The sequence below is a fragment of the Thermobia domestica genome, chromosome 4, assembly GCF_964235325.1.
Source record: "Thermobia domestica chromosome 4, izTheDome1.hap1.1, whole genome shotgun sequence".
Lineage (NCBI taxonomy): Eukaryota > Metazoa > Arthropoda > Insecta > Zygentoma > Lepismatidae > Thermobia > Thermobia domestica.
In genome coordinates this window covers 328,260,506-328,282,219 of record NC_137457.1, presented here as the reverse complement: position 1 = coordinate 328,282,219, position 21,714 = coordinate 328,260,506, and the positions used below count along the sequence as shown (strand labels likewise).

General features: G+C 37.4%; 1 protein-coding gene across 3 annotated transcripts in view; it reads left to right on the top strand.

The window, feature by feature from the left end:
* The window catches only part of LOC145684448 (uncharacterized), an 82,502-nt gene extending 60,788 nt beyond the window's left edge, over positions 1–21,714 (top strand). For all 3 annotated transcript variants that reach the window (XM_081756847.1, XM_081756845.1, XM_081756846.1), the window contains 7 exons: positions 1,634–1,752; positions 5,166–5,361; positions 6,396–6,625; positions 9,219–9,335; positions 11,681–11,826; positions 16,478–16,621; positions 20,732–21,714. In XM_081756847.1, the coding sequence (XP_081612973.1) occupies positions 1,634–1,752; positions 5,166–5,361; positions 6,396–6,625; positions 9,219–9,335; positions 11,681–11,826; positions 16,478–16,621; positions 20,732–20,928 (1,149 nt within the window). In that variant the 3' untranslated portion in view covers positions 20,929–21,714. The remainder of the gene's footprint in view (positions 1–1,633; positions 1,753–5,165; positions 5,362–6,395; positions 6,626–9,218; positions 9,336–11,680; positions 11,827–16,477; positions 16,622–20,731) is intronic.

Sequence of the window (21,714 nt, the reverse complement as noted above, 5' to 3'; positions counted from 1 at the left end):
CTCTTTTGACATGCGGGGATAACCGTGGATTTCCCTTTACACTAAAACCCGTGTCTTGGGATTGTTTATTCCATTGGCCTAATGCTCTGAGCGTTAGGAGTTTTCATATTAAGTTATTGTCGACAAAGTTAATGCTGAACAGTTGTTACAGATTCATACTTCGCGAAGCGTCGAGTGCAAAATGATTTCTGCTATACAGTCCCCATTTTGGCAAACACTGAAATGAACACTGAAATGGCAACATGGGTGAAGGAAGTGCGCTAGTGCAATCTCATTAAACTTGAGAATTCCTCCTTTCCGGTGGCTCATTGTTGGCGGGGGGCACGGTGGCTCTGTGGTAGGGCGCTTACCTCTGGTGCGTGGGGTCCCTAGTTCGATCCCCGCCAAATATGCGGTGGACAACATCGTGTCAGTGGGTTTTCTCAGGATACCCCATTTCCTCCCACTTTCTCATTTCACTATTTCTTCCATTATCATTCACTCTCTTTAATCATCGTCTCCCTTAGCCTAAAGGACATAACGTGGGTTGTTAAACTGAAAGATTTCATTTTTTTTCGGTGTTGATTCAAAACGGATAGTAGGGGGCGTGTTGGCTCAGTGGTAGAGCGTTCATCTCCGGTACGTGGGGTCCCTGGTTCGATCGCAGCTCGCGCCGTGTGGACTTTGTGGTGGACAAACACCGTGCTCGTGGGTTTTCTCTGGGTTCTCCCGTTTCCTCCCACTTTCTTCATTCCACCATTTCACTCATCTTTCATCATCACCGTCTTCTTTAGCCTAACCGGCATAACCGTGGGGCGTAAAACTTAAAGATTTCATTTTTTTTTTTACTTCAAAACTGATAGAAAGCTGAATACTTACGATTGTTTCACATGGAATAATTCATTTTGAAATCCACTGTATATTCTCTTGTTGTATACGTGCTAATGTACTGTATATTGGATGCTTTTGACTCGATCTAAATTACATACTGGATGTTTGGAAATAGCACCAGAAAACTTCGTGAATTATCACAGTTAGCAGGAAATAAATTATAGGCCATCGTGTTTGCTCCAATGTATCATTTTGGAGTTACAACGTACTGAAAATTAGTCGGAACGGTAATAAAATTTCCACAGTTGGACAACAAAATCGGTGAAGTTGGGGTAAAAGAACATAGTAGATATTTTGTGCCTAAATTTTATTAAAGTACCAGTGAATATGGAATGTGCCGGTTCCCAGATCATTATCTTTCATTTTTCATTTTTAAGAAGACCTCATGAATTTCGTTATGTACATAGGTACATTAATGTAATGTAGGATCGTAATAAGCATTATATTTTTTAGTAGTCTTTTATCTGATCCGACTTCTTGTTTTCGAGTTATAAGTGTATTTTATTGTTCTGACCAATTTTCGGCGGTCTATAACTCAGAAGTAACGCAATTTTCCACCCATGTTGATCTATAATTTTTTCATGTTTCCGTGTTAGGATTCACTTTTTAAAGTTTATTGTTGCATTCAAACACTCTGTGTGGTCGCATTGCGAAGCACGATTTTACATTAGTTGCAGTAGTCAGAATTCATAATATCTTTATTTAGTTAATTTTACATAACATTTTGAAATGAATAAGTTATTTCCATCTTTCTCGCCAACAGATCTCATGTAAACACTACGGCAGCGACACATTGTCTTGTCCCGTATGTGGAGTAACAGTGAAGCCAGAAGAAGAATTCATACCACTTGATAGATTTGGTGATTTGAAACCAAAAATAAGGTAAGTAATATGTGTTAAATGTAACAAATCTACAAACACGTTACAGTATATAAGGGATTGGTATTCGGTAAATTTTATGTGTCGAAACTGTTGGGAATAAAGTTGCAGGTGAAATGGCCTATATTTTATTATAGTAGAATTGGGCGTAATATATTCAGTCGAGGCACGTATCATGTTGTTACAGAGCGTTGCTGTGGTTTATTGAAATAGAGGTTATGTATTATATTTGCTCGAATGGAGCTTAGCGCTCAGATGAAATAGGGGGCTGTTGTCAGGAGTAGATGCATTTTCAGAAGGCGCTTAGTGTTCAAAGGATAGAGTTGACTGTATACTCTGAAAGAAGCTTAGGGCTTTCTACAGCTTAGGTAAGAGAAGGTTATTTGCAGAGAACCAAGGAAGACGTTGGGAGTTAACTACATTTGCGGAGCTCCGGGAAAGATGTTAAAAGGGTATTACGCTAACAAGTGTGGGGTCGTGGCAATGTGAAATTTCTGTAATAAGAAGGAAAAGAATCGTGGTCAATGTGGGGTGTTCAGGGCTCATAGCGTGTCACTTTTTTTTTTTTTTTTTTTTTTAACTAAAAGTTACTTTTTTCAAGTTGGTCACTAAAAGTTACTTTTTTTAAAATTTGTCATTAAAAGTTACTTTTTTGGAAGGTAAAGTGACTTTTTCGTGTGATTTATGTTTTGCATTGGCAGTTTGCTAAGAAGAATATTATAAAAATAAATGGAAAAAAAACAAAAACTTGTTACTCATTACTCTTCTGAAAGCTTCAGTACTTGCTGCCACATGTGAAACATTCAGCTTTTATTCTTTCTAAAGCACAGTGGATGGTTGGTGGATGCTTAAGCTCTCAAGATGGGGTTGAGAATCCTTCTGTGTCTATTCTTTCTTCTATCACAATAGTCTTTTAGTTTTCTCTCGTACTAGTCAACGCTCCACTCAACGTTGTGTGTGTGTGTTTGTGTGGTTCATTGTATTCGTCTTGTGTTATGCTTCTTGTATGTTCTTAAGAGTAGGTGATGAACTTGAATATTTCTTGGCTTTGAGAACTCTCAATGCTAAGTTAAATATAATGCCTGGGATGAAGAAATTCGGAAATAGGCAAGAACTGGTTCCACTTACTAAGAAGCTTCTTACATCTGCTAAGTCTGCTTACTTTAACTACAAAGCATACTTAGAAAACCTAAGAAAGGAGAAGTAAAGAAGAAAAGATGAAACAAAACAACAAACAAAGAGAGATTAACAAAGGAAAAAAGGGGCATTATGAGATTTTGGTCACTTTTCAACTATTTACAAGACACCAGACCACTATGAGCCCTGGGTGTTGAATTCAGTTTTTATACATTTTGCTTTGTTCCACTAAGTATTTGTTTGATGTCTAAACTTTATATACCATATATTTTTATATTCATAGCAGCTTCCGATGAAAATATTACATTGTATTAAAGTATGAATCTAGTAGTTACAATTTAGTGTTCGGATATATATGAAGATTGTGTAGTTAAGCCCAAGCTTATAAGTAATGATACTGCTAAAGTGTTATCCCCACAAAAAATTACATAGAAATAAGAATATTATTGTTTAATTTTGTGTGAGTTTAGAGCCATATGAAGCTAAATGAATAATTTCTAGAAGTGTCTGTTACGATTGAGATAATAATGAGTGTAGAGAGGGTATCGTAAAGCTTTAATTATCAAGATACAGGAATTGTTGTGATTTGTAGTTTATCATGTGCCATCCAATATCAAACTGTACGTTGTTACTATGTTGTCACACTGCTATGCATCTGCAGCTACGTTGCAGTAGGGCAAGGCATCGGATTGAAGACACAGATAAGGAGATGTTATGGAGGTGATAGACTTGATGCAGAAGAAGAGAGATGTTGAAACAACTGACATTAATCGATGTTATTCTTTTAGCATTCAAATATTTAAATAAAACCAAATTTTCAAAATCTTTAGATCATTTATTATGATAACTCAAGCACGCTTACTATCATATGGTACACAATTCATCAGTTTGAGTATCTGTTAACTCTAAATTGGAATTCCATTGTTCAGTTGAGCATATTTGTTCAAGGAATTTACAATTTCTAGTTCATCAAGGGGAATGGACCCAAGAAACTTACCTGAAGCTGATCATTTCACTATGTATGTCAACTAATAATACAAAATAAACTTAGTTTCCAGATACGGTATTTTAAACAAATAATGACCTAAGCACAATTAATTATTTTCCAATGTTATGTGCACTAAATCAAAATAAACAACGGTAATTATGCCGAAAACAGAATATTGTAGGAAATTTTATTACTTGATGAAAGTTGAGTACACTTTACACAAAAACCTAATTAAAAGAAGAAGAACAGAATTGGCACTAAATTCAAAGTTTATAACGTCCAGCTCTTATTGTAAGGTGCAGATAGAGAAACTATCGGCACACTAGAAACGTTTATTTAAATAATTTAACATTGCAAAATTATAAATTATAACATTATATCACTAATTCGGGCAATAATTCAGTAAAATTAACAAATAATATTAATAGAAAGAAGCTGTAACAAAAGCAGGTTGTTACAAGTTGTTAACCCTCTCTAAGTAGTCACCACCCAGATTTACGTATTTCTCCCAACGTTCCTTCACTTTACGAATATCGCCATTGTAAATAAAAGTCTGCATATTGTGCTTTGAACCACTCTTGCACCTCATGAATGACGTCATCTGTGTTGTTAAAATGGCGACTACGCGACGGATTCTTCATTTGGGGGAACAAGAAAAAATAATTGGGTGTGGGGTCGGGAGAATAAGGCTGATGTTGCAATACCTGGAAGCTACACCCTCTTGCTTTGTCGACAGGAACTTGAGATGAATGAGCTGGTGCTTCTGAAAAGATGTCAGCAAACGAGGAACCCAGTGCGCAGGTACCTTAGATATGTGAGGTTCGTCATGGATAGTTTTCCACACAGTACCATTCATAATTGTTTGGATGATCACACGTATATCTTCGAGGATTAAACGCTCCACTTCACATCATCATCATCATCATCATCACCACCACCACCACCATCATGATGATGATGGTGATTATTATTATTATTATTATTATTATTATTATTATTATTATTATTATTATTATTATTATTATTATTATTATTATTATTACGCATTGATGCTCCTTGTACCCAGACTGTCAAGTGAACAAAATGACAAGCAACGAAGATATTGAAAAGAACACAACTAAGATGAGTTTGTATACTCTTAAAAAAAAGTGTTCTTTGCCTACCGTAATCCATTGCATAAGTGCATTTTAATATTGCTGTAATTACTCGCTAGAGGCTGTAATAAGAATCTTTGCATGTATAATGAAAGCAACCATTTTTATAGGATTTTTTTTTCTTCTGTCTTTTGTAGAATTCTGAATGTACCATTGGTGTTTCGGTTAGATACTGAAGGCGATGGAAACAACAACAAGAAAACAATGCAATTATTTGGTCACCCAAATCTGTTGAAGTTACCCAGTCGACTGAGAGCTCAGGATCTCTATGAAGCTGTCGAGAATCTTGTTCCGTATATTGCACCTTATACAATTTTGCTAGTTGATGGCCAGGTACGTTTATACTATATCTATATCTATATCTGTCTATCGATTGATCGATCGATCGGAATCCCGAAGTGGGAGTACATAATAAATTGCTAGGAAATATTGAAAACATAGTCACACACATGTTCAAAAATACAGTATAAACGCCTCTGCTCTAGTATGTTTCGAAATCACGCTGGTTTAGTGGTGGAGTGCTCAATTGTGGTGCCAGGGATCCCTGATTCGATCCCAGGCGATGAGAGTTTGGGGTGGACAGCATTGTGTCCCTTTTTTTTTCTTTCTTCAAACTATTCACCTTTCATAAGCCATCTGTCTCCTTAACCCGAAAGGACAAAAGCACGAAGCGTAACCTCCCCCCCCCCCCCAACTGCTCCGCATCTGTTGAAGCAATTTAACGAAATGTGATTATGTTTCCACTATTTCTTGATAAGTAATTAATTACCTGTATATATCGGGTCAATCAGAAAGTTAGTTTCACTCCTTCGTAAATATTTTCGGTCAAAGGCTATTTTGATGAAACTGTGGCAACACTGCGGACATGTAGCTGTATCGTGTGACGTAGCGGCTTTCACGAGGCAAGTAGAGGTTTCTGATAATCAGTCATAAACCTGTCTCAGTAGCTGCAAGTGGCGTCCAAATTGGAAATGCATGCAGTGATTCGTTTTTTGTGGCCGACTGAAATTTATCGCAGAGCACTTAAAACTCTAATGACATTCAAGCCTAAGTTTAGACAAGAATGTCTCGTCATCTGGCCCTGCTCTTCTTTATTTATTATTTTCAGTTCTTTATTTCCAAATATTTTGCATAAATATTCTTGACTTTTGCTAGTAATAAATAAATACTACAATCAGGAAGACGGAATTTTCATTCGTTGTATTAAAAACGAGAGATTCATTGAAATAATATGTTTTAAGGCACAATAAGTAAGGAAGAGAGAAGAGCCCTAAATGATTTCGCAATTCTGGACGTTTTGTTATACCACCATTTGTTACATTTTACTGTATCACTGTTATTAATTGGAGATTGCTGTTCTCTTGTAGGGTTACCATTGTTCTCGCTGTATGTACACAGTGCACTGCAGAGGCTGTCGTGTTCCAACAGAAGGCGAGGTTGTGTTGCAGACAGGAGACACATTGGCTGTGCGATTTAGTGATGCAAGTCAAATAGATATTGAGAAGGCAGCGGTGAGCATCGAACATGGAAGCATGAGAGGAAAACGGAAACAGGAACCTCTCACCCTCAACGATTGCCTACAGGCATTTAGTGAGAGGTAATCAGAGAATTTATTTCTTTTCCTTTTGTTTAGTGTGTTATTATATACTCAGTATTGTGGCTCGGATTTCTGACATGTCATATTTTAATCCAAGCATTTTCTTTTACGTGTCTGATTAAATACAAACATATTTATGACTGCAAACAGGTGTTCTCGGGTTAGCATACAATAAATACCGTTTCGTATCTTGTAACGTTTTGAGGGCTGACATCGTCCTCATCTTCAGGCAGATATGATGGGGCAATAGACTACGTGGAATATGTACTTCATGTGTGTGTGATTGGGCTATTATGATTGGTGGTTGAAGTGGCAGCTTCTGATTGGTGCTTGAAATGGCGGCATATGATTGGTGCCCATGTTTGACTCAGTTGAAATCCTATGTCTCTGTTAAGGTTCGTTTTTTCGTGATTGCAACAGCTTCTTTTATCCTTCTATGCCAAACTCTTGAGGAATTTGGTATTATTTTAGTACCTGTGAATAAAATCTTAACGCAAGAAAATCTTAATGCAAGCCCCCTCCAAAAAACACGACCACACCATAACACCACCACCTCCGAATTTTACTGTTGGCACTACACACGCTGACAGATGACGTTCACTGGGCATTCGCCATACCCACACTCTGCCATCGGATCTCCATATTGTGTACCGTGATTCGTCACTCCACACAACGTTTTTCCACTGTTCAATCGTCCAATGTTTACGCTCCTTACACCAAGCGAGGCGTCGTTTGGCATTTACCTGCGTGATGTGTGGCTTATGAGCAGCCGCTCGACCATGAAATCCAAGTTTTCTCACCTCACGCCTAACTGTTATAGTACTTGAAGTGGATCCTGATGCAGTTTGTAATTCTTGTGTGATGGTCTGGATAGATGTCTGCCTATTACACTTTACGACCATCTTCAACTGTCGGCCGTCTCTGTCAGTCAACAGACGAGGTCGGCCTGTACGGATTTGTGCTATACGTGTCCCTTCACGTTTCTACTTCACCATCACATCAGACACAGTGGACCTAGGGATGTTTAGAAGTGTGGAAATCTCGCGTACAGACTTCTGACACAAGTGACACCCAATCACCTGACCACGTTCAAAGTCCGTGAGTTCCGCGGAGCGCCCCATTCTGCTTTCTCACGATGTCTAATGACTACTGAGGTCGCTGATAATGAGTACCTCGCAATAGGTGGCAGCACAATGCACCTTATATGAAAAACGTATGTTTTGGGGGTGTCCGGATACTTTTGATCACATAGTGTATTTGGTCTTACGTAACAAAAATGAAGTAATTAGTTTAAGGGGGCGGGGAGGATCAGAGTGATTGACTTAGCGTAGCATCAATTACTGAAAAGGGAACTCGCCACCACAACTTCTGTCTGTTTCTCTCTCTTCCCCTGCAGTGATATTTGAAGTCTAATTTCTTCGTTGCGTATTGTGGAAAATATTTCCATCCACATCTGGGAGAGTTTTCAATTATACGTGGGATGAAAGTAGTACTGCGAAAATACGGGTAGGTTCACATTGAGCACAATCGGAAATGTGACTTCGGGGAAACTCTGGGGCCAGAACCTGAAATCATCATCGGCGACCTGTCATTTATTTTCCCTTAACACTGAACATTCGGATATTTTTCAAGTACGAGTAAAAGGTTGAAATTGCCGATTAGGAAAGAATATCAGTCGCAACTGCCAAAAATTCCATAATAAAAATAGGGAACTCTTGTGACCATTGATAGAAAAACAGAACATTTCCTTCAGAGTCAATAGCTGCTATAGTGTTCGGCGTGGCGTCAGTAAAATGCTCCAGCTGGGGAGAAGAATGATCCCAGATGGGAGTCGGTTTAGCTTCTGTCAGCGCTATAGCATTACATACAAAGTGCGTACAGGATTGGTTCAAAATGGTCTGTGCTACCGGCTATGTAAAGGTAGAAACCGGAGTGACCCTAGTAACATAACCCTTGTCTTACATGTGTAGATTTTCGCAACAAAGATATTGGACGTGATATATTATCTAGGTACTTAGGCAAGACTGACATGTGGTTAAGATCAAAGTTTAACTGAATTCTTAAATGAACAAGCTGCCTACTAGGAATTAACACTGACTTTTTGCCATTGATAACTAAAAGCAACTCACTTAATATCTGGACAGCCTAAAGCAAGTCTTGTGGTTTACCTAAAAGCAAAAAATATCGTCATAGTAGACCAGAGAATGCAGCATGAGGTAATGTATTTGAAGTTCATGTTGCACTGCTGTTTGCATAAACAATGGGCTTAAGGACCATCCCATGAGTAATCTAGTAAAACGGTAATATTTACCTGCGAGGCGAATCCCAAAGAAGCGTCTAATTGCTGGATGAAGCTAAAAATGGTCAAAAACCTTGGCTCCCTAACCTATTTTTACCATAAAATCATCAGGGGGAAGCCTTGTGCTGTACGTCAGGAACTTTTGGTAAAGTCCATGTGGTGAAGAAACATTTTAATACCACACGTGTTAACTATGTTATATCTTTAGTATAATTAGAATATTTGTTTTGCTGATGATGTGTAGGTACAGAAGCAAATTTACATTGATAATTATCTTGAAGTTATTGTTCACAGTGAAACTTTGGACGAACATAATCCGTGGTATTGTCCAGTTTGCCAGCGTAACCAGTGCGCCACCAAAACACTGTCTGTTTGGAGGTATCCCGATTTCCTCATAGTATACTTGAAAAGGTAAGGGACCATGTGAAATATATAGTTTCAGTATAAGAGTTAATTTTCTTTAAATGTGCAGTCAGCGACAAAAGTTCTTTCAGGTTGATGAAATTAGTTTCGTAAGTACCTTCGGAGTAGAAGGACAATTTGAGTACAGTTTTCAGTAAATTAAAAAGAATGTAATTTTCTGTATGTTTTCCACCCTTGAAACTCGGTGAAATTGTGTACATTCCACCATTGTTCCCAAAATAAATTTTACCAAACGGAAAAACTTTTGTCGCTGACTGTACATGTACTGTTATTCTTGTGTGTATCAGTAAAGCATCAGTGTGTATTTTCAAAAGACGTACAATTTTAAGTTATTGTTATAATTTATGATTTTTCATGTAGTTATTTCATGTATATACTATGGAAACAGAAGGCGTAAAAAAAATGTATGTACACGTGCACCATGATAAGTTTCCTCATGGTTCTAGATCAACGATGATGTTTGTGTTCTGTGTTGAAGCCAGAAAGATCAATGCTTCGAGGTCCCATGTGTACTATGATGAAACAAGGGTCATTAACTAACATTTACTTATAATGTATCTTGGAAACCTTAAAAGGAGTTTTATGTTCCTAGTAAATTTCGGAACAAATCCTGACGGCCTATTTTCGGTGGCTAGTCAGTAATGAAGAGTTTTGACTTTACATTTCATTCAGCTTAGTTCTTTCTCCATAGTTCTTTGTCCACATACAAAATACTAAAGTCAGCAATCTATATAATAAAATACTACGTTTATACGTTTGTGGTCAAGAGAAGTTTATATGTTTGTCTCCAACCATTTCGACAATGAGATCTCGAAAACTACAAGTGCTAGAAACGCGCCGTTTTCGCTGGTCGATTCCAAATTTTGTGTAGATTGTCCAGTTCTAATCGAATATTTTTTTAAAAAAAAAAAACGTTATTTCTTTGTTACATTTTTTAGGAGTACACTAGAATTGTTAAAATTTTTAAAAAGTAAAGCATCATATCCTACGAGTTATACACTCCAACACCACATATTTGTATACAGGGGTTGTATATATCTCAAGCGTTTGTTTCATGGTCAGATAATAATGAAAAAGAAAGGATAACTATTTCTCCAGTCGGGGGCCGCGGTGGCTCAGTGGTAGAGCGTTCACCTCTGGTGCTTGGGGTCCCGGGTTCGATCCCAGCCCCCGCCAAGTGAACTTTGTGGTGGACAAACACCGTGTGCGTGGGTTTTCTCGGGGTTCTCCCGTTTCCTCCCACTTTCTTCATTCCACCATTTCATTCATTACTCATCATCACCGTCTCCTTTAGCCTAACCGACATAACCGTGGGACGTAAAACTTAAAGATTTCATTTTCATTTATTTCTCCAGTCTAAGATGAATCTTTATTGTTTGGAGTGTTTTGCCCAATGAACATAATATATCACTGACATCATAATTAATTGTGTGTGTAATGGATTTGCTTATTACATACTGCATGCAAGAAGAAAGAAAACATTGATCATACATGGATTAGAAACTCCAACCGGAAGTAGGCTCAAATCTTGCAAACGGTGCGAGATATTGAAAAAATAATCCGAAAATCTCCCCTTTATGGTGCCTTGCCGAGGAATGACAAGGAGATTCATTGTCATATCTGAATGGTACGCTGTGTAGAGAGCGCAGGTTCAGCTAGTAAGGTATTGAAATTTTTAGTGATCACTACACACACACTAACTCAGAACTAGGAGTACCAATGTGAACACAATCTGCAATGAATCATTAACACACGTTTCATACAATATGAAACGTGTTAATTCAGTTGCTTTCTTCTTCTTTAACCTTGCATTAACAGATTCAAATAATAATAATAATAATAATACAGTTTGAAGTCACAAAAGACTAAGTTTCTAAATGAAACTTTTTATATTTAAATCCCAGTTCTTGTCGAGATTTTCTTAGTGCAAATTTAACAGATAATGTTAGAATTTTGTGTTGGTTGTTTTGTTCCAATGGCAAATGATTCGAACACATTCCTTTCTACTGACGATGTTTCCTTGATAACTGCGACCTCCTTTGAGTTGAATTTGTTTATACCTAGATGTTTTAATAAGCCAGAAACCAGGGAATCCTGAACTTTCGCGCCTCTTACGTGTTCTTACAGTCTAGTGTCCAGTAAACTGTAACACATCATAGTTTTAGCTTCTGTTACAGTAGCCAATCCAAAGCGATGGATAGTGTTATAAAAGTTGTGATTATTAGAAAACTGAACTAAATTCTTGTAATTAATCAGGTAATAATTTCTTTTCTAATTGAACATTAAATATAACTATTGATCTTAATATTGAATGAATTTTGTTTTGTTTCCAGGTTTGTTTTTCATGAGTGCCTAAGCACGAAATTAGATAATAAAGTAAAGTTCCCACTCTCAGGATTAACTGTAACTCCACCATCGTATCTACACTCAGGATCACCCCACCCATACAATTTGTACGCCTGTGTTTGCCATTTTGGAGGTAAGTCATATCTACGATATATCATATAATTATTTTATAGTGGAATTGCAAACTAACTCACCTTTCATAATAGGAACACACCTTGTATCCAGAAGTTAATTTCGTTTTGTTATATTATTTCGGTGACAGTTCCTCTAATAGTCCTTTCTGCATTACCTATTAATGCTCGAAGGGACTTTTCGTGGAATGTTAAAGAATATAGAATCATCTGAAAACAGTCGTAAATTTTTTGTAGTATCACTGGTTAATTCCTGTACCTTTTAATTTAGACATCTGTTCTTAAATATAGAATTTTCAAATTATAAATGTGACTGATAGTGCTTAGAACACTATTTTGTTACAAATAGATGAAAAAAGTCATTTATTTCCAAAATGTAACACTTGCACCTCTCTCCGCTTAATTTGGTGATCTAAATACGTAAAGACAGGGTTCCTACTGGTCACGGAAGTCAGGGAAAATAGTGCAGGGCAGGGAAACTCAGGGAAAAAGGCTGGAAATCAGGAAGAGTCGGGGAAATTTTATAAAATGTATTTTTTTTTTCTAACATTAATAGTACACCAATTTGAAGTTAGCTAACCATTAATGATCACAGTATGAACGTTGCTTAGATTTTTATGGGTGGTAAGTGGAATGTACGTATGAGCAATTGATAACTATTTGTCTCTATGGAATAAATGTTCTCATATATAAATATTAACCGTTATTTATTCCTTATTTATATGTCAACGTCATCCGACACCTGTCATGAAAGTTAGGGAATTTCCTGCCAAATGTCGAGAAGAAGTCAGGGAAATAGATTTCTCCAGATCAGTAGGAACCCTGAAAGAACTTACTGTTCTTGTAGATTTTTCCAGGAAAATCTTCGAGGATGAATATGTAGTGAGGAAAAGGCAATAAGAGAAACTGTTACCCAAAGATGCTCCAGAGAGAGTTGAAATAATATAAGAAAACGAAAATTAATTTCTAATACAAGGTGAATGCGTATTTATTTATGAGATGTGTATCCTATAATGTCTACTATACTCTAATCAAGTTGATATATGGAGGAGCATGTGTTGCCTTGTTACTGCACCATGAGTATTCCGCTGTGCTCCCTTCACTTCCGTTTGACAAACACACTGCAATGTTTTTGTTCCTTTCTACAGAACCCTACTCCTGGAGCTACCACCACGACGTTTAGAATTTGCCCCTCTTATGAATGTAATAACCCCATGAGGTAGCTTCTCTTGTCAACACAAATTTCCACGTGTTTTCAACTAGTGTGTTTCTAATTTTGATCAGAGTGTAGTAAGTAAATTAAGTGTCCTTTATCAGCTCTAGAACTGTCAGAAGAGTATTAGGGGCTACGTGGAGAATGAGTTAAATATTGCTACTGGTACACAAGGGTAATCATTTGTCATTATCATCATGAGGCATAAGGAATATTAACCTGCTTTTCCTTCAATATCACTCACAGGTATTGACTCTCAAGAACAAAAAAAAAAAAAAAAAAAAAAAAAAAAGTTGGTTTTGTTTGTGTACAACTTATAATACTCCTTCCTACCTCTCCACTTAATTTCCGATGAGAGTGAGGCATTTGTCTTACCGTTGTACCAATTTGTCCAAACCCTTTGGAAAAAATTAGGTCTCTGGATATTTAGCGCAATTCGACATAAGCGACCTGGTCACCTGGTCTCTTCTTGACAATGCCCACCACCATTCAGCGCGCAAACAAGTCACAAAATTGAAGAATTAGGATGGGAACTGTTGTCCCACTCTCTATATAGCCTAGTTACTTCCATCTTTTCCCGGTAATAAGGTCTGCATTGCAAGGTGATCATTCCGAAACAGATGAAGAAGTGAAGTGGAATGGGAAAGAGTGCTAAATAGCCAGAGCCCTGATTTTTTTACATAGGGTTTGGACAAATTGATGCAACGGTAAGACAAATGCCTGTATCTTAACGGAGATTATATGGAGAGGTAAGGAAGAACCCACCTACAAACATATGTCTAGTTTAGAAACGTATCTTGAAAAATAAATATTTTACAGCTGAAACAAACATATATTGAAGGACCCACGTACATGCTTTGAAACCACATATTGACACTCCATATGAATGTTTTCATGTTCTTATACATAAACAATGGATGAGCGGTGCTTCATCGTGACCAAGTGGCTAATGTGAATGGCCCTCGGATACAAACCCGAGTAGTGATTCGAACTCCACTTCAAACCGTAGCTCTGTCTTATATAGCCTCGGTACTGTAAAGAACGCTGAAGCCCAGTCAGCCGGTGCGCGATGCATGCTGGTGCTGTAGAAAGAACCTGTTGATTTTAACAGTGCTAAGGAGTTGAAGAATATGTTGGTTGTTAACTCTTAAGTACTCGTGCGGGACGTTCACAGACCCCCAAACAGGTAAATTTTGTGTTGTTAACCAGAAGACCTGATGAAAAAAATATAAATAAACGTCTCAAAACGAGTACAAAAAATCTAATTGCAGCAAATACTCATAAAAACATGTCTAGAGTTATGCTACATTGTCTTAATTATTTAAAAGAACTATTTTTTATAGTAAAAAACTAGTATCAATTTGGGGGTCTATTGGACCCCCGCGCGAGTACTGGTGTCACAAAAAGGGAGCGAGTACTTACGGGTTAATTAACTCTAAGATTCATTGACACAGAATTAAAGTATCAGTATTGGATCTTGACTGATACCAAGTCAATCCAGTGTCAGGATAGTTGCTTGAAACTTATTCGAATATCAGGTTTCTTTCGCACAAATTTCTCTACATACTCCACCCTGTTTTTTGTCAGTTATTATTGTTATTTATTTATTTTTATATTTTTTAACGGCTGTGAAAATGTTACATGACTAATTTTAGAGTTTCATCTGTAGCCATTTAAAACTATTAAAAAGTAACAATTAGCAAATTAACTTCCAATTATTACAGTGTGTTTATTCGGTTAGTTTTTAAGTTATTACAAATGTATTTAGATTGGGCATTCGTGTAGACGACAGTTAATTAAGCATTATCTCAGTAGATGGCAGAGTGGTTTGATATCTTTATGTACCGGGAAAGTTGGACACTATTTGCAGGATATTTAAAAGGATAAGGGAAAAAATGGTGAGATAAAATATCGTCTTTGGTGGAGATTAAGACTAATGTTTAAATGACGTTTCTTAGTCCTCGTGTTGCCTCATCCCGAAACATATTTTCGCCTTTTTTTAGTGGATTTTGTAATTTTATTATTTGAAGGTCCTTTCATGTAGAAATTAACTACAGAACCTCTATCGATAGGGAAAAAAGAAAAATGATTTTTCATACCGCGTCGATGTGGCAGCACGGATTTTAAAACAAAACTGAACTTTCCGGTTGTGTCTGTGGGAGTATAAATATCGAGGAACAATTGACGATATCGCCTTTCAAAGAGCTAGTACGTTGGCTACCAAAGTCTTTTTCTAAGTTCTTCCCGGAGATTACCATCTATGTATTTTTCTATAGCAGTGGTAGCCAAACTTCCGAAGCTTGTGAGCTACCGTTCCGCTTTTAAACTTTTTAAAAACAAATCTCACATTTATTTATTGCCTATAAACTTACATTTCTAGTCAATATGAAATCAAACTATCCAAATTGGCAAATGTCTAATATAAACACGAAAAACATAACGTGAACAACTCCACGCGTCTACAACCAACTGTGAGACGAGGCTGACTATGGCAGTTGCACGGGAGAAACAAGCAGTTGTTGTTAGCGTCAGCGCAGTGGAGGAATCAAGGTTAGCCAACCGGAGCGTTAACGCGATCTACCGAAAATGCTTCCGCGAGCTACTAGTAGCTCGCGGAAGATCGACGGTTTGGCGCTTACTGTCCTAAAGTAAACTTTTTTCTGATTAAAGTTTATGATGTAGGACACACATCATCAGAAGCAATATTTTACTAAGGATATCATTGATGAGCCGTAGAGTAGAGGCATGATACTTGAGGAGTCCCATGGTAGCCAACGTGTTAATTGCAGTTGAATAATTATAGTTAATTGTAGTTAATAAGCTATTAATTTATATCATTCATTAATTGTAATCGATTGTAATTGATCATTGTCCAAAGCCGACTACTCAAGAAGGGCTGTGGCCAATCATATTGCTTGTTAGTTGTGTGTTACATTGCTTCTTTCGCTCACATTTCTGGTCTTGTTGATCGATTCAGTATTTAAAGAAAGAAACCTCCAAAATTGTGAAAATTGAATTATCTGACTTTGAAGGAAGTCCATATTTTTCCGCACCGGTGTGTATAAAGCAGTATGTCACTTGTCACTGGTTGCGAGGAAATTTTGATTTCGTATCTCGCGGATACTGTGCGATCATACAGAGAATAGCTCTTCAAATCTCATTTTTTCCAAAAGCAGCTGGTTGGAGTTACACACACCTGCCCAAGAATTGTCCCATAATGCGAGGTCAATCTCGAAAAATATGTTCTGTAACTGTTTGAGTTGTAATTCTGGAAGTATGGGAAGAGCAAATTTATTACCTAACATTTTAGGATTACATCATTTCTTTAGTAAATGGTAGATATCCTTAAATTCTGTTGAAAATTTGGAAAAAAGTTTATTTGAACGTTCCGTTAAATTGGAGTGTATATGGTTTTAAAAGTTACATGTTTTTGATTGCAGGTGCTTCAGCTGGTCACTATACAGCGTATTCAAAGAATCCCCGCACGGCCGAATGGCATTACTTTAATGATGAAGCTGTTACGAAACAGAGACCACAGGAAGAAGATTACAGTAACGCTTACATCCTTTTCTACCAGAAGCAAGGTTTGTTTTCTGCTTTTGTACTCAAATACACAAAACGTCCAACGCATATACTGTAACTAACATTCTATACAATAACTGTTGTCATTCTCATAGGTATTCTGCCATTATTGGCAGGTCACTTGCTGCAGCTGAGAAGTTTCCATGCTACATGGTCCTCCGCTAACCTCTTCGTCTTCACCTATGATTTCTGTTTGGATATCTTCCATTAATTAGTCTCCTTTCCCCCCTCCCTCTCTGTCCTGGTACCATACCCTCTTGCACGTCCCTCATGATACTACCTTGATCAAAAAGTTCTCGGAATACACACACAAAATTAAAAATACAAGTTTTTTGTTTTCTGAAAATTGATGCTGTTTCCTTCGAAGTAATCCCCATCGACTACAACGCACTTACGCCAGTGCTTGATCCAGTTTTCAAAACATTTGCGGTACTCGATTTTCGTCATGTCCATCAGAGCAGTCTTCGATTTTCGTATTATCTTCACTCGGCCTCTGAAACGCGTTCCCCGCAATGGTTTCTTGAGTCGATCAAACAGGAAAAGGTCGCGTGAATTCGGTGGCTGTAGAATGGTATTCGTTACGTGTGAGAAACTCGCATATAATGACAGCAATGTGCGACGCTGCGTTGTTACGGTGTAAAATCCACGAGTTGTTTGTCCAGAGATGTTTTCTTTTTAGGCGAATTGCTTTACGCAAACACTTCATAACGCCCAAATAATACTCCTTGTTGACTGTCTGACTTTCTGACAGAAATTCATGATGTACACCACCATTGTAATCCATGAAAACTGTGAGCATCACTTTTTTCGACTGAAAACGACGTGGTTTCATTCGGTTTTGGCTCATTGGGTGCTTGCCACTGGTAAATCGCTGTTTTGTTTAGAGCATCATTGCCGAAATACTTTTCCAACATTTCCAAAGTCTTTGCACCATTGAATCCGTTTTTAACGCAAAATTTAATACACAATCGTTGTTGCAAAATTAATTCCATTTCAAAAATCAAAACATGCTCCCAAAAAATTTACACAACACTAAGTCACTTTCACAAACGGCAAACTAGGATGTTCACATTGGGATTGAATATCGCTGACAGGTGTGGCAACCCACACAAAAAAGAAAAAATCAAATCAGGTGACAGAGCGCCACACGTTGGTGATTCCGGGAACTCTTTGATCAAGGTAGTATAGTTCCTTCTCAGTCAATGTCCGAACCAGTTTCTCTTCCACTTCTTAACAATATCTAAAATTGTTATTTTCTCCCCCACCGTTTCTAAGACCCTCTCATTTGTTTTCTGCTTGACTAAGATAATTCTCTCCATTCTTCTCCATATCAACATTTCGAAAGCTTCCAGTCATTTTTCATCATTTTTGCGTAATGTCCATGTTTCTGACCCATACAGTACAATTCTCCACACGAAGCATTTTATGAGTCATTTTCTCAACTCTTTATTCAGGGTCCCACAAAATAGTATTTTTTTCCTCCTAAAGGAAGGTCTTTGCCATTCCTATACTTGCCTTTATTTCATGTTCACATTTCATATCATTACTAATAATACTACCCAGGTATCGAAAACTAGTCACTTGTTTTATTTTCTCCCCATCTACGTCTATATTTGACACCCACACTGTCGTTCCAGCGGACGAGAGGGGTTCGACTGTATAGCGCATTTTTTTGAACATGAGTATATAGCTTAGCTTTTTAGACGTTGAACTATGGTTCTAATTTCTTAAATGTGTTGAACTCAATTATCATGCATTTGAATTCTTTTTTTTTTTCTCTCTCTCTCCCCTGCTTTCTTAAGGCAAGAAAAGCACAAAACTTGAAATAATTTAATAGTTTTTTGGTGATGAGCTTTGAAAGCTAAGAATAATATGAAAAGAAGACGAGAGTTACCGAAGAAAAAAATATCAGTTACAATTTGTGCACGAATTTTTTTCCACATAGATTTACATGCACAAACTCAGTACCGTTTTCCGTAAGTATGCATGTATGCACTGTAGGTGTGCGTGAACGTAAACCAAACGCAAAGGGATGCATTGAGAAGTAGGGGTGGGGATACCATAAACATATAGGAACTGGGTAAGCAGGGCTATATTTCCCAGATACTCATGCGTATGCATGTGGATGTTAATATTTCTGAGATAAAAAACCTACTAAAGAAGCCAGATTTTCTAAGAGAATATTTGTAGTAAAAACCGGAAAGGTTCTAAGTGTGATTTTTAGAGTTATTTCTTTATACCAATCCTTCAGCAAATCACAATTTCAATCCTGCAGCCGGCATTTCCTCAGTCTCCATTTCCTGGAATCCTGTGAAGTACTTTTTAAATAACATTACTCTTTAATTTTAATAACTGTATGTTAAAACCATTTTGTTTATTACAAACTAAATAAAACTATTATTTAAATACTAGTTCACAGGATTCTAAGACAACATGATACGAGGGTCACTACGAAAGTTTTGAGATATGAAATAACTTACATACTTAAAATCAATTTAACACTTACATTTTCTCAAAGTATTCACCATTACACTGTACACACTTTTGCATCCTCGAAAACCACTTTTGGAAGCAGTGTTGCCAGTCTTTTTCTTCAAGTGTTGAAAGTTCATTCTCGTAAGCCACTACAGCTTCTTCAGGGCTGCAAAATCTCTTTCCACGCATGCGATCTTTGATCCTGGAGAACAGAAAAAAATCACACGGGACCAGGTCAGGGCTATACGGCGAATGAGTCATAAGTTTGACCTCCGTAGATTCTAAAAACTGAATTGTGATGTTGGCTGTGTGTGCGGACGCGTTGTCACGATGAAGCAGGATCCCACGCAATCCAGTTCTTGGACGCCGTTCCCGAAGCTTCTGGAACACTTTTGTTAGGCAAATAGTGGTGTACCACTGAGCAGTAACAGTCCTTTGTTCTTCAAGTGGAACAGTTGCAACATGGCCAGATTTGGAGAAGAAAGTTACGACCATCTTCTTCCCCACACTTCGCGGTCGCTTCACTTTCGTGGGTGGATTTTCGTCTGGAAAGATCCAAACTGTAGACTGGCGTTTATTTTCAGTGTCAAATTGATAGATCCAAGTCTCGTCACCAGTAACAATGTCAGAGACGCGTCGAGAATTGTCTCCATCAAATCTTGCAAGCATTTCTTCACACCATTCTACACTCATGCGCTTCTGCTGTTCAGTCAAAGTGTGAGGCACCCAACGAGATGAAACCTTCCTGTGCCGAAGATGATCATGAAGATTTTTTTTTTTTTTTACTGCTGGCGATCCAATGTTCACTGTAGATTCAATGTCCTTGAAAGTTGTTCGAGGATTTTCTCGAATCATTTGTTCCACAGCGGCAATGTTTTCATCTGACACAGCTGTTGCCGGACGTCCAGCTCTCTCTTCATCTTTAAGCGATGTCCGGCCTCTTCTGAATTCACCAAACCACCGAAAAATTGTTGCATGGGAAGGAGCAAGGTCCCCAAATGCCCTGCAAACGGTTAAGGCTTTGTGTCTCGTTCAAACCACTTTTGAAATCGTAAAGGATCATTGCCCGAAAATGTTCCCTTTCGAGCTCCATTCTAGACAGCCAAATACTGCTCACATCAACAAACAAGTGAAGGCGATACGGCCACGCCGATAAGCGAGGCGAGTTGAAACTTCTTCGCGTCTTCGCTCTGGATATCACTACCGAACGCAATTGTTGGAATTCAAATACTGTGCCACAACAATGTGTATCTCAAAACTTTCGTAATGACCCTCGTACGTAATGAAATGCAGTTGAGTTCCCTTCCTCTAGTCGCTGCCTTAACTTTGATTTTGGGGGAAATGTTATTCTTGCAACACTGTAATTTCTATGGAGGGCAACCCTGAAAATTCTTGAGGTTCATATTTTCTGTTGTAGAATAACATTATCTGTGATTGTGGTAAGTTGCATTTATTATCTCGTTTCACTTATGAAAAACAAACAAAACAAAAATGATAAATTTTGTGTTATTTTTAGTATGCCAGGCTCTTAAAGCGGTACGGTAGAGTAAAGATTTAATTTCATTTACTTTAGATCGTAACGCGTAAATCTAATAATTGAAAAATAATGCCTCATTCATATTTTTCTTTCTTTTCAGGTCCGGCTTTTGATTTTGAATTTCCGGATAAGTTTTTCCTAGATGACAAAAAGATGTTTGGTTCGGACATAAAACCCAATATCGACCAGCTGATTCTAGATCTTGATTCTTCAGTTGAACAGGACACGCGACGCGAGGAGCTCGAACGGAAACGAAAAGAAGACGAGAAGAAAGAAGGCAGTTCCCAGTCCAATTAAGAGAAGAAGAGCTCATTGTTTTTTAAAAGAATTTATGTAGTGATCGGATACAGTGAGAACTAATCAGACTTTTTAAGCTTTATTCTATTTTTTTACTCTAGAAAAAAAGATGCACCAACATTTATTAGCAGGTATTTATTCGGTCAATTTATGATGCTTTTAACGGTGCATATCTTCAAGTAGAGATTCCCTCAGTTGAGAACGGGGAAGGGAAAGCTTAAATACTCTGAAAGTTTGTTGTTATCAGACAATAAAGTGATGGTCACCAATGAAATGTTGTTGCATAGATGAATATATATACATAGATATATAAATATATGAATATCCTTTTCGTCCTTTTTCCAATTTTTTTGCGTTGAATCAGGAACTAGTCATTTTCATGGGAACTTTATAATAATAGTGTTCTGTTCGTTTGTTGTTAGCAAGAGACATGACTAATGCCCGAGTCCAGGAAAGTGATTTCTATTCGTTGGGAGTGTTTTATTAATCGTATTCTTAGAAGGGTTCTACATTCCTTGGACCTCAAGAACTGGAGACTTTTTTTTTCGAGTGATTGTTGGAAGCGTTGCAGGTGGAGGCTTGAAAAGTTACTCAATTAGGTCTTAGTATTTACTTATATACATATTATTATATAATAATAATAACTATATGTATAAATACAAACAAAATGTCCTTTTGCAGTATTGTTTTGATCTTTAAATGTGTGTACTTCGTGCAAAGCACTTGATCTTACAGCTTAGTTGAACGGAATCAGTGAATAAATAGATCCATACATGGTTGTGCGCA